Source organism: Adelges cooleyi, unplaced genomic scaffold (genome assembly GCF_023614345.1).
Source record: "Adelges cooleyi isolate 19-005CV unplaced genomic scaffold, UGA_ACOO_1.1 ACOO_flye_CR_arks_rails_tigmint_CR_PRNA_248, whole genome shotgun sequence".
NCBI classification, from domain to species: Eukaryota; Metazoa; Arthropoda; class Insecta; order Hemiptera; family Adelgidae; genus Adelges; species Adelges cooleyi.
The window spans coordinates 2,250,091-2,266,624 of record NW_026095913.1 but is presented as its reverse complement, the minus strand read 5'-3'; the positions used below and the strand labels follow the sequence as shown (position 1 = coordinate 2,266,624).

Sequence of the window (16,534 nt, the reverse complement as noted above, 5' to 3'; positions counted from 1 at the left end):
TGATTTCACTTCGAGTTAAAAATATAGATACGTTAAAATAATTGAACAATAATTGGGGTACCTACTGAGTTAGCGCTCCACCAAGTCAAGTACTGTGGTCTGTGGGAATTATGTGTATTTACGATTATGCCATTTTGTTCTCAGCTCACCTCTTATTAACAACCCCTTAACTCTTAAGACATAACTACTACTTATTTATTTGAGTTAATTTTACAGATTTTAACATTGATCATAATTGTATCTACTATTAAACCTATACTCTAACGATCACACTTATAACTCTCAAGGTACAATGCAATTAAAAAACAAAAATTATGTAAACATTTTAATTATACTTACACTTTTTTCATTAAAATCCGCTGGGCTGAAAAAAAATGCTAAGCTAATATAGCGATGAACACTACACCTTTAACGTAGAAACGTATTAAAAAAAAACCCTTTTTTGAATTTATTATTTATGATAGTTTTTTGTATAATTATTGTAAAAAAAAGCACACCATTTTTAAACCTGCCTGTTCAGTGAACAGTGTTCATGACATTATAACATAACCTAACGGGGTTTAATGAGTTTTATATAGGAAATATTTAACACATGTAAATTATTATAACTAGTATGCTATTGTTATTTCAATTTGAAAATGAGCGGAAAGAACTATATTTACCTGAAAAGTGTCACAACTTACACGTTATACTTTATAGTATATTTTAATGGTCAGGCCCTTAATGTATGCGGTATGAGCAAGTTTTTATAAAAGTGATTGATTTTTCAAATTTCTTTGGGTTTTCACTGTAGGGTAATTTAATAAATACCAATGAAGTAACGAAGACCCCATACTAATATTTGGTAGTTACTTTTGTTTATTTCACCGTTTTTCTACAAAAACAAGTTTTTTAAGTAGATTTACCAAAAAGTACTAAAAACCAGTTTCACAGAGTTTTGTGAAAATGAATTGAACTTTATCGAAGAGACAATATTGTACGTATAATGTATACAGCTATAACGTAAGTGTTACAACTTATACATTATAGTATATTTTAATAGTGTTAGGCGTTGGGTACGTATGAGACGTTTTATTTATATTTATCTGAGCTTTCAATGTTGATCTACAAAAATGAGTTTTTTAAAGTAAAGATTTATAAAAAAACCAGTTTCCCAGAATTTTGAGAAAATAAATTAAACTTTATCAGTAAAACATAATATTGTGTACAGCTATAACGTAATAAATGATGACAAAAATCATTATTTCATCGCCAACGACCATACCACGTTGAATACACCAGTTCTCGTCCGATCACTGAAGTTAAGCAACGTCGGGCGTAGTTAGTACTTGGATGGGTGACCGCTTGGGAACACTACGTGCCGTTGGCATTTTTTTATGTTTGATTCGGATCTGATGAGGTATTGTATTTACAATAATGGGTTTTATTTTTTATGTACCTGGATCCACGATATCTCCTAATCTGCTGTACCGATTTCTTTATGTAGCAGGTATATAAATTTTAAATCGTACCAGAAAGGTACTTTAAGGAACCAAACATGTTCATAGTTCACCCCTTTCCCATCAAAATCGATCAATATATGTTGACAAACTAAAAAACATCAACAACTTTTTCGTACCTATGCTATTTTGGGACTTATGGAAATAATAGATTGTACGTCTACCTTAAGTAGGGCTACACCATGTAAATTTTTTTAAAATCTATTGTCAACCTTTTTTTTTTTTTTAAGACAAAACCAAAAAATAGTGTTGTGTTAAATCTGTAAAAATCTAAAACAAATATTAATGATAAGTATGTAGGGAATTGTGTACAAGACTAACCTTCTTGTTTACAGTTTACACTGTTTTTTCCTCTTAACATAATTTTAATAATTCTTTTATCATATGTTTAGTTTTTAATTAGTGGTTGTAAAAAGAGCAAAGATACACTAGCAAAAGTATAGACCAACGAAATGGACGAATTCAATTATACTGGGACTGAGGTCTGAGATAAAAGTATACCACTATATCGGCACCAAAAAACATAACACAATTTTTTAAAACATCTATTATATGAAGAAAACAAATTAGGAAAATGGTAAATTGTGAATTCGTTTTTTTTTTGAAACTGCGTCTGTTCCTACTAATGTACAGTATTGGTGGTATTTCAATAACAAACATTTTTTTATGTCCCCAGTGACGTCGACTACATTGTTATACTTTTGAGGACCGTAGATTACATTTTTGTCACTTGTACATGTATAGAATAATATGTGTTCATTCGATTTTATTTCTTATTTCTAAATAATAGAAATCGGAATTGAGCTTTCTAATGTTCTCCTTCATATATATTTAAAAAACAAATCATCCTTAATTGCTTTCAATTTTAATCACTCTAAGTAACATGACGTTAACTTGGCGTGTCTCATCAAAAAATCTAATATTTTTAAACCCCATTTTTTTAAATTGTATTTACATAAAAAAAAAAAAAAATAAATATTAAAATCGGAAATTTATGTGATAATATTTCAAATAATAATTTTTAAATATTACAGTTTTGAGGTAAATTTTTAAATACACGTAAAAATAGTAAAATTTAACAATTTACTATTTATTTTTAACTCATAATAAGTGAGTAATAATAATTATAATATATAATAATTATCATAAAACAACAATAAACTTAACAATTTTTTTTTTTAACTTTCACTACTATTTTGTCTCGTTAGTTTTTAAGTTAACATATAATAAATATTTCTTAAAACTAATACAAGAATTATAAATCAAGTATTCTTTTTTTATTTTAAATACATATTATTTCTACAGTCCAAATCAAACAATATTAATGTATATAAAATCAAGTATCAACAAATACATGTTAAAATTAAATCTGCTCATGTTCACAGTGTTTAAGTGACAGTAATGCCAATTTTAGAGACTGTCAAACCATATAAGGATTTTTTAAGAACCCACTAATATGCAAGGTCCCTATCATATGTGAAATTACAACTGAGTATATCATACAACAATTATTTTTACATCATTGGTTTTTCTTTACAGGATATAGTAGCATCATAGATTAAATGTATTACATGTAAATTTAATCAATAGTAATTTATCCAAAATATAATAGCACACAACACATATGACTGTTTACATGCCATAGAAATTGAGCGATGCATATATAAATATAAAAGTAAAAGAGATTACAATATAATTTCATGTATGACGAAAATGACAATATGATTATTACAAAAATACAATCAGTGAGTACTAGTGCAGTTAATATAGATACATTCGGGTGTGACACCCGGGTGACAAATGAGGAAAGTATTTTTTTCTACAAAATAGAGTCCACGTTATGGTCAGTTCTTGACAACTGTCTCTAATTTATTAAAGTAACGAAACAGCATTGATAAAATAGTTTTTGGACAAAAGTAACTGTAGTTAACTCAACGGAATCGTAACAGGATTCCATTTAATATTAAAGGTAAGTAATTGTAAATTTGTTACGCACGATTTAAGCAATTTAAAGCAGTTAAATAACTTGTATACAAAACTAAAAAGTAGTAAACAAGAGTTCTTTCATTTAAAATAATAATAGACCATACATTTTTTTAATGTACGAAACAAAAATAGTAAAAAAGAAGTCACAATAGACTTTACCAATACAAATCCCAATACAGATTACGAACTACAAGAATTTTAAAAAAACGATGAAGATTTCAACAAAAAATAAATGTTGTTAGTTCCGTTTAAAACCAAATTAAAAGGTATGTACCACCTTATTATGAATGAAAAAACATATTAATTTGTTTAAATAAAAAAGTTGTCTATAAAACTGGCTATAAAAGTTGTCCGTGTGGAAATCTCATACAGATTCTTATAAGAAATGTATTTTAAAAGTCTCATGTCGTTTTTCAGTCTTACCGCCGGTAGAAGAGTTATCTGTTTACCAGAAAAATTCCTATTCTAGAAGAATTGGTCTCGGGTGGAGTTATCCTAATGATACAGACGTGGGCGGTTTCATACTTGCAGTATCCCTGAATAATCATTTAATGAATGAAAACAAATTACAATAGAGCCATATATAGAGCAATATATGAAGTAATAGAAAAGGAAAACTAAAGTTTATATTATTTAGCTATAAAATGAAACCTTTTTGAAAATGTTCTATAACTGCGAACCCCTGAATACAACTACCAAAATATATCCAATAATATATTTACCCTATACTTAGAAAACAAACTTGTTTTTTAAAAACATGAAGTTAATTATTTTACGGTTAATACGTATCAAAATATAACAAGCAAGACTAACTTCTGAGTTTGACAAAGAAAGTAATGTGAGTGTGCTTAAATAAGTACTATTATCATAAACAATGCCTATTTAAAAATAAATATATGTTAATATTTTCACTGTGAAAGTTTTTTTCGTGTACTGATCTCTGACACTTTTTGTAGTGTATGACACTTTCGACGGTATATCTGCTGAAGTTGCTGTGTATTTTGTTAGCTTGACTTTATGACTGCAAGTCTGACATTACTCTAATTATGTGATATTTGAACCAAGTTTTAGGTTGTTTATCTGCAAAATAAATGAAATGCTTTAATAGTTTATCATTATTTTTTCAAAATAAATTAGAAAAATAGATTACCGTGTGTTGATAATTCTTCTGTTACTTGTAACTACATAACTAGGAAACTTGCTCACACAATTTAACATCAGCAGGAGATACTTCCTCACCATTGATTGTGAATGAGACTTGAAAGATTGTGCGTCCAAGGAATGTCACATTTGATTGTCATGTTTTTGGTGTAAGCATAGGTTGATTTAACAGGTTTTTGGTCATCCGGAGCTATTAGGAATAATAGATCATCATGTGAATACACAGATGACTTAAGTTTTTAACAAATATTCTTATAATTAAAGACAAGTTGAGTTCTAGCTTATGTGTATGATGATTATCAAAAAAAAAAAAACCCTATAAATATTAAGTCTTAAGTCAAAAGTAAATTGATTCATGGAGTCCTCCTGAATGATAATAAATGGATTATTCTTCTACCTATGAAATATATTATCAACTTTTGTTACAAAATTATAAAAAAAAAAAATGTAATTTAAGTACTTCAATTGTGTATTATGTACTGGGAAACAAGTTACCAATAGTTGTGCAGCACAAGCTCGGCCATGGTTTACATTTCAATGGTTCTATTGTAATTTGTTTTACATTCATCAAATGACTATTCAGGTTTACTTGTATTATGAAACTGTCCGTGTCAGTATCAATAAGATAACTCCACCCGAGACCAATTCTTCTAGAATAGGAATTTTCCTGGTAAACCGATAACTCTTCTACCCACGGTAAACTGAAAAACGACATGAGACTTTTAAAACACATTTCTTATAAGAATCTGTATGAGACTTCCACACGGACAACTTTTATAGCCAGTTTTATAGACAACTTTTTTATTTAAACAAATTAATATGTTTTTTCATTCATAATAAGCTGGTACTTACCCTTTAATTTAGTTTTAAACGACACTGACAACATTTAATCTTTGTTGAAATCTTCATCAGTTCTTAAACATACTTGTAGCTTGTAATCTGGGTTGGGATTTTTATTGGTGAAGTCTATTGTGGCTTCTTCCGGTTTTACGACTATTTTCGTTATGTCTATGGAATTCTAAAACAATCAAAACGTTTGTTCTATTGTTATATTAAAGAAAGAACCCTTGTTTACTACATTTTAATCTTGTATACAACTTATTTAACTGCTTTAAATTGCTTAAATCATACGTAACCCATTTACAATTACTTACCTTTAATATAAAATGGAAACCTGTTACAATTCCATTGATTGCTATAGTTCCATTTATCCACAAACTATTTTATCAAAGCTATAACATTACTTTAATATAATGGTGACTGTTGTCAAGAACCGGCCACAACGCGGACGCTATTTTATATAAAAAAATACATTTTTAATTTGACACTCGGGTGTCACATTCGAATGTATCTATTAGCTGCACTAGTAGTCGCTGACGGTGTTTTATGTAATAACCATATTGTCTTTTCACCATATGTGAGATTATTTGTAATAGGCTTCACTCATTACTTTTATAATATACTAATGCTGGGTTGCATAAAAATTTAATAAATTGAATCGTCCTATTACGGGCCAGTCAATTATGTTTAAGGAATCATCTATTGGTACATTGAATCTTAAATGAACGGTTATGCAATTCATTCTATGTATTAAAGGTTATCATTCAATGATGATACAATAATTATCATAAGTTTTGATAACTAATAATTACTTTTAACGTGATTTTTAATTTTTATCTTTTCCGTGACCTCTACATAACTTATAAATAATTGTTTTATCGAACTTGAAGTTTTAAAATTTAACAACAGAAACACTGTTTAGTTTTATCACTTATCATAAAAAATAAATGATAACATCATCCCAGATTAGATAAGGTTCTTGTCACAGTTTAAAAAATATACCGTGTTTTTTAAACCGCGGTTTCATCTGGTCCGCGACAAAATAGTTATAAAGTCCGAATGACGTGGCAGAACTGATTTGCAGCTGCCCGCTGCTGCGGGTTGCTAGCTGCAGCTGCTGCCCGGTGCTGCTGCTGGTGCCAATTGTCGTTTGTTGTGCCAATTGTCATTTGTTATATCTACCGTATTGTTTTATCATGACAGACGTTCATGTTTATCTTTAACGCGATTTTTAATTATAACATTCACATTTATTTACAAATTTAAAGTTGTGTTGTATTATAATAAATTTAACTGTAACATTATCATTTTTACGTGTAAAAACTGTTAACGAAGAAACCAAACAAGCTATTTAAAATCCCACAAGATATACTCCGGTGTGTATTATACTGAAATATATTTTAGGTTAATTTTTTTAAATAAATATTTTTATATTTAATTCTATGAGTAAGAATTTTGTTGTTGTTTTGAATAACAGAATGGTTTGAAAACTGCAAGCAGAAAGACTTCTAAGGAACACACATTAGATGCTGTATGTCCCCTACATATTGTGACGTCCGTGGTTCATAACAATAAACGATTAAAGCCGACATCGTGTAATCTAACATCACCAACAGTTTTCAATAATGGTTTGTATTGTGTACACAAAGCAAATTAGTTAAATTAGATAGTGATTTAAAATGTTTTAGCTGCATGGCTCAAATCTTTGGCTGAGTAAAAAAATTAATGTTTGTTGTTATTGTTTGCTGAATAATACAAATATTACATCAGGCTTGAAATATGTCATGTAGTAACAAATATCACTGAGCAATTACTATAATCTATACTAATCAAACTACTTTTGAAATCATACTGTACATCTGTTCAAATTGTTCATTATGAGTAATTTTTCTTAATCCATATCAGGCTGACAAACTGAAGGAACGTGTGACTAAAAAACAAGGAAGCGAACCTAATATGAGCCAATACTCACAGCTGTAAGTTTAACGTTTATAAAGCATATTAGCTATTACCTTTTCTTGTTTTTCTTCAGTTTATATTTTAATCTGTCATTAGTAAAATTTATCTTGTTAACTTTTAGTTTTTCTGATTAAAATTGATTTTGGCTTTCAGTATAAATGAACTAAAGAATGTGTCGACAATTAAAATCGAAGAAGACGAAATAGACGAATGTTACTACAGATCCATAATTGAAATAGAAGAGGACAATGGCGTATTGGATGGTTTTTCAGACTGTTCAAACGATATGAATACAGAAAACATTGAAATTTCTGATGATTGTAGTTTGACAACCCAAAATTCTACCGAAGAAAAAGTCAAAGAAATAAATCAGAGGTAATGTGATTTTTAACTCTGTTAGTCGTATGATTTTCGGTCATACTTAAATAAAGTGTGACTGGCGTACATAATTCTTACCTGAGTCACAGTATGACGGTATTTGAAGAAAAAAAACTGGGTTCCACCATGGTCAAATAAACAGGCATGATTGCTAGATAATAAATAAATAAATAAATAATACAGTGTAGAATAACTTCCCCTAGCCATGGAAAAAGAAGTATATAACTGTTAAATTTTCATTATAAGTTATGACTGGGGCAAACCGCATTAAAATGTGCAAAGATAGGAAAAGTTTGATATCTAGCTATTCTGCCTGTTTATTTAGTTTTTGGTTCAACGAGCATTTTTTTCTTGCAATTTTTACTTATATAAGTACTTATTTTGGAATTTAAGATATTTTATAAACTTAGTAATACATTTGATTATAAATAATATAGATGTTCTATAACGACATCGTCATGAAAAAACTGACCAAGTTTATTTTTATGGTTTTGTAATATTTTTTTTGTAGATTAATATACTTAGTTCAAATAACGCATTTTATAATGTTATTTCACATGGTCACTTCTTGCACATAGTCAGTTTTTGCATGACGATGCCAATATAAGTTTGTACTTACATAGGTTACCGAGGTAATGATTTCTTTGTGTAAGTCTCTTGCCCCTAACAATACAATTAAAATTTTATTGGTGTAATGGGTACATATAGCCACCATTTACTACTCTCTCTAAACATTACCAAGCACTAGTCAATAACACGATAGGTAGGTGACAGCTCTGACACACACGAGTCAAATATCCAGCCTGACAAAATGCTAATTAGTTGAGACCTTACCATCACTAGTCAGTGATTGATTAATAAACATAATAGTATTCATACCCTGTTGCCATACCTTAACATTTTATTTACTTTTATCTTCTACCGTGTGCGTCTGCTCGACTCCGCTTCTCCAAGACCACCTAAACAATGTCAGGGACCCAGGTAGAAGTGTGTTATATTTAAATACCCATACCTCAGAACAAAAGTGTAGTAAGTCAATCATTTAAATTTACCGTTTTTTTAGTTCACTTATATTTAAATTTAGCACTCTATTCACTGATCTATCTTAATATACAACATTTGGACTCCTACATGAATAAATATAATTTTATGAACAGTATTAAGTCCACTTTGCTTCTAGAACAAAACAATATCATCTTTACATCACATGTATTAGGTCTAACATAGTACAAACATGATCCAGTGCAAAACTATTATGTCCAAAAAAGAAATATAATTTAGACAAGGCATGAAGTCTATAATCTCAAGGAATGATTAAATTTTTTAATTAGTTTATGCTTTGAGGTACGGATATATATATATGGGATCGGATCTTTGTGTAATAACTCAAACGTTTATTTAACAGAAATATATTTACAGACACTAATAATTGACAAAAATTACAACACACCGACATCACAATTACAACACGTCTATCGTCGCAGGTCACACACACTAACTGGTCCTCACACCACACACCATACCGTCTCATGGTTAACTGTTGACTGGCTCACTCTAGTGTTTCCCCACATATATATTGTGTAGTTTAGTTAACTCTGTCAATACGCCGTGATTATAGTTACATACTTGAGAGTTGGAGCTTTTAAAGGTACGACAATTCGATCTGCGATCAGCCCTATGAGTGATAGATTAAATCGAGGGGACTTTATGTTTATTTAAGCGTAGATACGTTAATAAATAATAGATTTTCTAAGCTTAATATGTAATTATGAAAACTAAAAATTGATAGTTTTCTAGAGAAAAAAATGTAGTTACATGCAATTTTCCTATTGATTTTAAAATGTAGAAGTTTATCGTAATAGTTGATACTGACATTTTTAGGAAGTAAGATAGGAAATTAAAGGTAATAAATATCCAACTTAAACAAACAAGTACGACTTAACATGTTTTTACCAGGTTTTGTTTTCAATTGATACATTTTTTTTATAATTAATAATGTAGTACCAGCACAAAATATTAATCCTTAACAATTAAAGATAAAATTAAAAAATCATAATTAGTGAATAAAACAGTTTATTTTGGGGGTTTTTCGCAAGTCATATGTTAAAAATGTTTACACAAATAAAGGTAATAACATTATTTTTTTGTAAATATGTAGTATTTTTTAAAGAATCTCTATAATCAATCTGGTGATATGTATAATGCGATTCTTTTACTGTTACATTGATCGAATAAATATGTTTTATTGAAAATCGACATTTTTTAAACAGTAGTCTTAAAAAAAACCCAATTTTTTTACTATATTCTGTTTTATTTGAATTACTATAAATATCAGGGCCGTTGTCTAGAATTTGGAAGTAGTGTATACTAATTGTTTATTGGAACTTCCATCTTCGTTTTTAGATTTATGGTACCCATATTTTTATCACACTCCAAATATGGTGCATTCCACTCCAAATGTTCCGACCTTAAAATTCGAAAGTTATAAAAGTTAATTAATATAAGTTATAACTGAGTGAAAAGATGGCTTAACGAACGTTGCAAACCCCCACTGATCTAAGACAGCCCTCATCAGCGAGGGTTTCCATTTTCACCGTTAAATTTCACCCACTAAAATTTACGAATTTTATAGTAAAAAAGTCGAGCTACCCATCTATTTACTTTTCAAAAATACAATAATGGTCGCAAAAGCCTAAAAATGCAAAAATATTTTTCAAATTGATTTTTAGGGTAAAAAATGGTTTGACGTAATTGCAAATATTTTTTATCGTGAAGTAAGAAATAAAATGCTAAGGGACTCGTTGTTTTTAATCCTAAGTAACCACTTTTTATGAATGCGTTAGAGCTTTTCTTGGATTGATGTATCATTTGGATGATTTTCGGATTTATCCACGTCAATAGTTATAGGCCGACGTTTCGGACTCGTTGCAGAGGCCATCTTCAGGGCGATAATGGTCTCGACTCTTCAGCTGCCGTGACCATACCATTGCTTACCGCTATTTATATGTGCCGTGTCCTTGATGTCATATTTCTCGACCAATGGGGATCGAGCGTATTATCGTATCACAGCATGTTATGACAAGTCGTGATAAGTCATGTTGCGCTCCGTGTTCTTATGCGTTTTTTTGGCATTCCCTACATTTAGGTCTGCCTGCCTTTCTGCACCTGCAATTTTCGTTTTCTACAATGGCTGCTTCTATTTGGCGGGTTGGTTTGAATTGTTTTTTTTTTTTCTAGATGGATAATGGGTTTCCACGTGTTACTGAATTTCCAACCATCCTCTCTATTAAAATTTTGTGGGCATTTTTCTATTGCTTCTTTATACATTCTTTTTTCGAAGTCAGCTTCTTTGTCCAGTATTTTTGCTTTGTCAAAATGGATGGTATTTCCGGAGTTCATCGCATGTTCTGCTAATGCAGATTTTGATTTTTGTCTAATGTTTAGTAGTGCCTGTCGTTAATATGTAATGATTCAAGAAGTTTACATTTAGTTACAAAATAATAATTGATTCTCAACACATTAAAGTCCAGCTATTTAGCTATTTTAGACTTTTTTTTTAACATTGTTATGTAATAAAACTATAACGAAAAAACATCATCCGATGCTTTTTTCCAATAATTTCAGGATAAGTATTAAAAAAAAAATTCCTTTAGGCAGTTCTTGTACATTAAAATGAATACATAGATAGTTGCCTCCGATAATACACATCATTTTTGCGAATTTTTGTTGGTGATATATCTGTTTGCAACATTGTAATTGTCGTTTATTGTAATTTAACCAGTCGTTAATTAGGATTATCTTGTTAGTTTTTCTGATTAAAATTCATTTTGACTTTCAGTATAAATGAAATAAAAAATGTGTCGACAATTAAAATAGAGGAAGATGAAACGGATGGTTGTTACTGTAGATCCATAGTAGAAATAGAGGAGGGTAATAAGCCGTTGGCTGGTTTTACAGACTGCTCAAATGATATAGAGCAACAAAAATTCGAAAATTCTGTTTATTGTTGTTTGACAACTCAGAACTGCCCTCAAGAAATATTAGAGAAAAATAAACACAAATAATGAGATTAAAAAAAAAACATTTTATAAATAATTACCAAAAAATTTCCTTTTTTTTTCTTTAGTTCATTTTATCAATTCTGTCCTATCTTAGTGTTTTGCATTTATTATATACAGATCGTGGGCTTATGTACAATTATTAATAACATATTATATAATGTAAACCATTTGATTAAAATAATATCATAAAATCAAATTTGTTTAATTAATTTTAGAAAGTAAGCAAACTTTTTTAATTATTTTAGGTTTGACTGTAAATAATGTGAAATATGCGTTGTGTTTTTTGTAGTTCCACTGAAAGTAACAACGAGATAAATACTAAAACTAAAATAGACGATTACAACAGTTGTACCGTTGAGACTCAAGTAGAAGTTGAAAGAAATATGTTGTTCGATGACCATATCGCCAAAGACCAAAATATCAAAATGAAGCCATACAAGTAATTACATTTTTCAAACCTTGCAATTGACTATCAGCTTAAATAGTGTAAAACAATATATTTAATCTCGAATTTAAAATGACTATTGGAATAGGCCTTACTCATTTACATATTTATGTGTATAAGTGTTTAATATGACCGTGTCAAGCAAGGGTAGGCATAAGTACGGGCTACTAGAATGAAATTAGTATTACAAAAGTAGAAAATAATTGGCTTAGCTGAACAAACGCTTATAAAAAACTGTAAAACAATTTTTATAAAACTAAACAAATCTATAAATTTCACAATAATTTGCAATACTATCGGTCCATAATATTATAAAAAAAAATGACTACGCAAATAATATGTACTAGACATAACAACCAGTTCAAAGACTTTTGAATTTATTTTCTCATAATTTTTTTATTATGAATTCTTCGCAATTTTAAATAAACAACGAATGGTTTTCTTTAATAGTAAAATAAGTGTACTTTTTTTTTGCATAGAGTAAAATAGAATAAAATATTCAAATATCTCATTTTTTTTAATTTGTCATTTAAATTAAAAAAAAATCCAAGGTTTGAATTTATGGAATAACATAATATAGGATAGTTGGTAATACGTTCATAATGCATAAAATATGTATTCCACAGAAACTATTGAAGGGCTTGGAACAACAACCAAATAAATCCATTTTTTTAAAAAATTGTTTTTTCATGGAAATATGATCACGAAAAAAATATCTAGATTTTGGTGGAACAAACAGTAAAATCGGACTAATGGTAATAAATGGGACAATGGATTTTCTTTTGGCTGTCCTGAACAATTTTAAAAAGTGGATTTATCTGGTTGTTGTTCCAAGCTCTTCAATTTGAGTAATATGTGTTATTTTTTTTTAATGGGTGTGCATTTGACAAAGGCTGTTTCTCTGTGAATAGAAACTGATACGAGTATTTAGTGTATTCATTAGCGAGACTGTAAAATGTATAAGCCCCGATTATGAGCCGCCTTCCCTATACGTATAACAATTTCCAAAACAGGGCTGTAAGTATCAATGTTTTAATGAAGCGTATATTTTATAAAGGTGCGCATTCTAATTATTTAAACATTAGCTTGTATTGCCTACTGTGTGATAGATAATTGATTCATTTTTTATTTGATATTTGCATCGCTTGTTGTAGTGTTGATAATGGATCGATTGACGAGGCGAGTATCCCAACAAAAACGGACGGAAATTACCAAAAAGATTCGGTTGATAATTATCAGGTTCCAACAAAAACCACTAAAAAAGTTTTAAACAAAATGGAGTCGTTTGAGTGTGACCTGTGCAAAAAATCGTTTAACGCTAGAAGGAATATAATTCGTCATTTTGCAGTATCCCATAGTGCAAATGTAAAGGTTAACTCTGCATTCCGAAAAGGAAAAAAAAAATTACCAAAACTCCTCCACAAATGTGAAACATGCATGAAGACGTTTGCAGCAAAATCCACTCTTGTATTACACCAACGCGTGCATACCGGCGAGAAGCCCTTCAAATGTGACGAGTGCCAAAAATGTTTTTCTCAAAAAGGCTATCTGAATTTACATAAACGCGTGCACTCTGGCGACAAGTCCTACGAATGTGACGAATGCCAAAAGTGCTTCCCTCGCGAAGACCATATGATACAACACAAACGCGTGCACACCGGCGAGAAGCCCTTCAAATGTGACCAGTGCCCTAAGTGTTTTTCTCATAAAAGCTCTCTGATTCTACATAAACGCTTGCACACCGGCGAGAATACCTACGAATGTAATGTTTGCTCGAAGTGTTTTTTGACGAAAAACAAACTTGTACGACACATTTCCATTCACACTAGTGAAAAGCCTTACACGTGTAAATTATGCTCAAGGTCTTTTCGGTTAGAAACCTCCTTGGTAAAACATGAACGCTACCACGTCAAGAAACCCTACAAGTGTGACGAGTGCTCAAAATGCTTCATACAAAATGCCCATCTGATACTGCACAAACGCTTGCATACCGGCGAGAAGCCCTACAATTGTGATGTGTGTTCGAAAAGTTTTAAAACGCGTGCCAATCTCGCACAGCACAGCATCCGACACACCGGTAAGAAGCCGTTCGAATGTGACGAGTGCGCAAAGTGCTTTGCTCAAAAAGCCCACCTGTTACAACACAAACGCGTGCACACCGGTTATAAGCCTCACAAATGTGACGTGTGTTCAAAGTGTTTTTCGAACAAATCCGCTCTTGTAACACACGAACGCATACACACCGGAGAAAAACCTTATAAATGTGACAAATGTCCAAAGTGTTTCTCTCAAGTAGGCCATTTACAGATGCACAAACGTGTGCACTCTGGCGATAGGCCCTACGAATGTGGTGTTTGCTCCAGGCGTTTTTTGACTAATTCCAATCTTGTACAACATCATTGTCACACCGAGGAGAAGCCCTACAAGTGTGAAGAGTGCCAGAGGTGCTTCTCTCAAAAAGCCAATCTGATACTGCACAAACGAGCCCACTTGAGCGTTAAGCCCCATAAGTGTAACATATGTGCAATGCTGTTTTCGTTGAAGTCCAGATTGTTGCGACACGAACGTTTGCACGCTCGTGAACCTTTTAAATGTGACGTATGTTCAAAGTCGTTTCGGCAGAAATTTATGTTGGTAAATCACAACCGCCTGCACACCGGTGAAAAACCTTACACGTGTGGCGTGTGTTCGAAGTCGTTTTCGATGAAGTCTGTGCTAGTGTCGCACGAGCGCGTGCACCTTGAAGAAAAGCCCTACCCATGTGACAAGTGCCCTAAGGGTTTCTCTCAAAAGTCCCATCTAACACTGCACAAACGCGTGCACGCCGGTATTAAGCCCTACGAATGTACCGAGTGCCTAAAGCGCTTCTCTCAAAACTCTCACCTGACACTGCACAAACGCGTGCACTCTGGTTATAAGCCCTACAGTTGTGACCTGTGCTCTAGGCCGTTCACAACAAAATCCGCCCTTGTACAACACGTCCGCATGCACGAAGACGATAGGCGTTACGAATGTGACGAGTGCCGAAAAACGTTCGTCCAAAAAGCTCATATGATACAACATAAACGCGTGCACACTGGCGATAAGCCCTTTGAATGTAGCGAGTGCCTAAAGTGCTTCTCGCAAAGGAGCCACCTGACACTGCACAAACGCGTGCACACTGGCGTAAAGCCCTACAAATGTGACTTGTGCTCTAAGAGTTTTACACACAATTCGGCTCTGGTACAACACAAACGCGTACACACCGGCGAAAAGCCGTACGAATGTGACGTATGCCATAAGCGCTTCACTCAAACTGCCCATATGATACTACACAAACGCGTACACACTGGTGTTAAGCCCTACGAATGTGCTGTGTGTTCGAAGTCGTTTTCGACAAAATCTGCTATTGTAATGCACATGCGCATACACACCGGTGAGAAACCATACGGATGTGACGTGTGCCTAAAAACTTTCACTCAAAAGGCCAATCTGAGGCTACACAAACGAGTGCACACCGGTGAGAAGCCTTTCAGTTGTGGTGTTTGCTCAAAGAGTTTTATGACGAAATCCAATCTCGTACAGCACAACCTCTATCACGCCGGTGAGAAGACCTTCAAATGTGACAAGTGCCCCAAGAAGTTTTTTTTGAAATTTACTTTAATGCAACACCAACGCACTCACAACCCACAACTCGAGAAGCCTCACAAATGTCACTTGTGCCCTCTGTCTTTTTTGTCGAAATCGGACTTAACGCGTCACTTGAACGTGCATACTGGCGATAAGCCCTACAAATGTGGCGTATGCTCAAAATCGTTTTCGTTGAAGTCCAATCTGACGAGACATGAACTCTGTGTTCACTCCGGCGATAATTCCTAATAAAATATACTTGGTTTTAAAAAAAAAAAACATTTCCTTAAAAATACTACACAATTTACGTAGGTTTAAATTATATTATTAAAATGTATTTAAGTTGATTTTACTCGTTTATGTAATGATCTATTTATAGTTAATAATATCCAGTACACCTTATTTTGAAATTTATTTAAATTATACTTTAGCGATTCATTTTATTAGGTAATATTTTCATAGATTAAGCATAATAACTTATTTATTTATTTATAATATTGTATAGAATATTGGAAAATGTATGTGAATACATTTATGTATTTTTTATATAACACATGTTTTGTTATTTATTTTGTTTTAATATAATAACAAAACAT

The 16,534-nt window shown here is 31.6% G+C and overlaps 1 protein-coding gene, 1 long non-coding RNA gene and 1 other non-coding gene across 5 annotated transcripts; 2 read left to right on the top strand and 1 right to left on the bottom strand.

Annotated features, from left to right (window-relative positions):
* Positions 1-1,250: 1,250 nt before the first annotated feature.
* Positions 1,251-1,369, top strand: LOC126837413 (5S ribosomal RNA). The gene has a single exon (XR_007685514.1). It is a non-coding gene; the product is annotated as a 5S ribosomal RNA (ribosomal RNA).
* Positions 1,370-2,661: 1,292 nt separating this feature from the next.
* On the bottom strand, positions 2,662-6,373 carry LOC126837278 (uncharacterized). Its single transcript, XR_007685490.1, has 5 exons — positions 5,801-6,373; positions 5,499-5,664; positions 5,142-5,347; positions 4,636-4,836; positions 2,662-4,565 (listed from the first exon to the last, which is right to left on the bottom strand). It is a non-coding gene; the product is annotated as an uncharacterized LOC126837278 (long non-coding RNA).
* A 209-nt stretch (positions 6,374-6,582) lies between these two features.
* On the top strand, positions 6,583-16,433 carry LOC126837275 (zinc finger protein 91-like). Of its 3 annotated transcripts, XM_050571115.1 has the most exons (6): positions 6,583-6,862; positions 6,964-7,114; positions 7,392-7,462; positions 7,599-7,820; positions 12,174-12,323; positions 13,484-16,427. In XM_050571115.1, exons 2-6 carry the CDS (start codon positions 7,112-7,114, stop codon positions 16,185-16,187), a joined length of 3,150 nt encoding a protein of 1,049 aa, XP_050427072.1. In that variant the 5' UTR covers positions 6,583-6,862; positions 6,964-7,111; the 3' UTR covers positions 16,188-16,427. The 3 variants fall into 3 exon arrangements, with proteins under 3 accessions (XP_050427072.1, XP_050427073.1, XP_050427074.1); XM_050571116.1 differs by lacking the exons at positions 6,583-6,862; positions 6,964-7,114; positions 7,392-7,462 and having other exon boundaries at positions 7,717-7,820; positions 12,130-12,323; positions 13,484-16,431; XM_050571117.1 differs by lacking the exons at positions 6,583-6,862; positions 6,964-7,114; positions 7,392-7,462; positions 7,599-7,820; positions 12,174-12,323 and adding an exon at positions 12,917-13,346 and having other exon boundaries at positions 13,484-16,433.
* Positions 16,434-16,534: the final 101 nt, after the last annotated feature.

Excerpts from the sequence above, each read along its gene's own strand:
- LOC126837275 (XM_050571115.1), top strand. Across the intron at positions 7,821-12,173 it reads GTCAAAGAAATAAATCAGAG|TTCCACTGAAAGTAACAACG; the intron begins GTAATGTGATTT and ends TGTTTTTTGTAG. Across the intron at positions 12,324-13,483 it reads ATCAAAATGAAGCCATACAA|TGTTGATAATGGATCGATTG; the intron begins GTAATTACATTT and ends CGCTTGTTGTAG.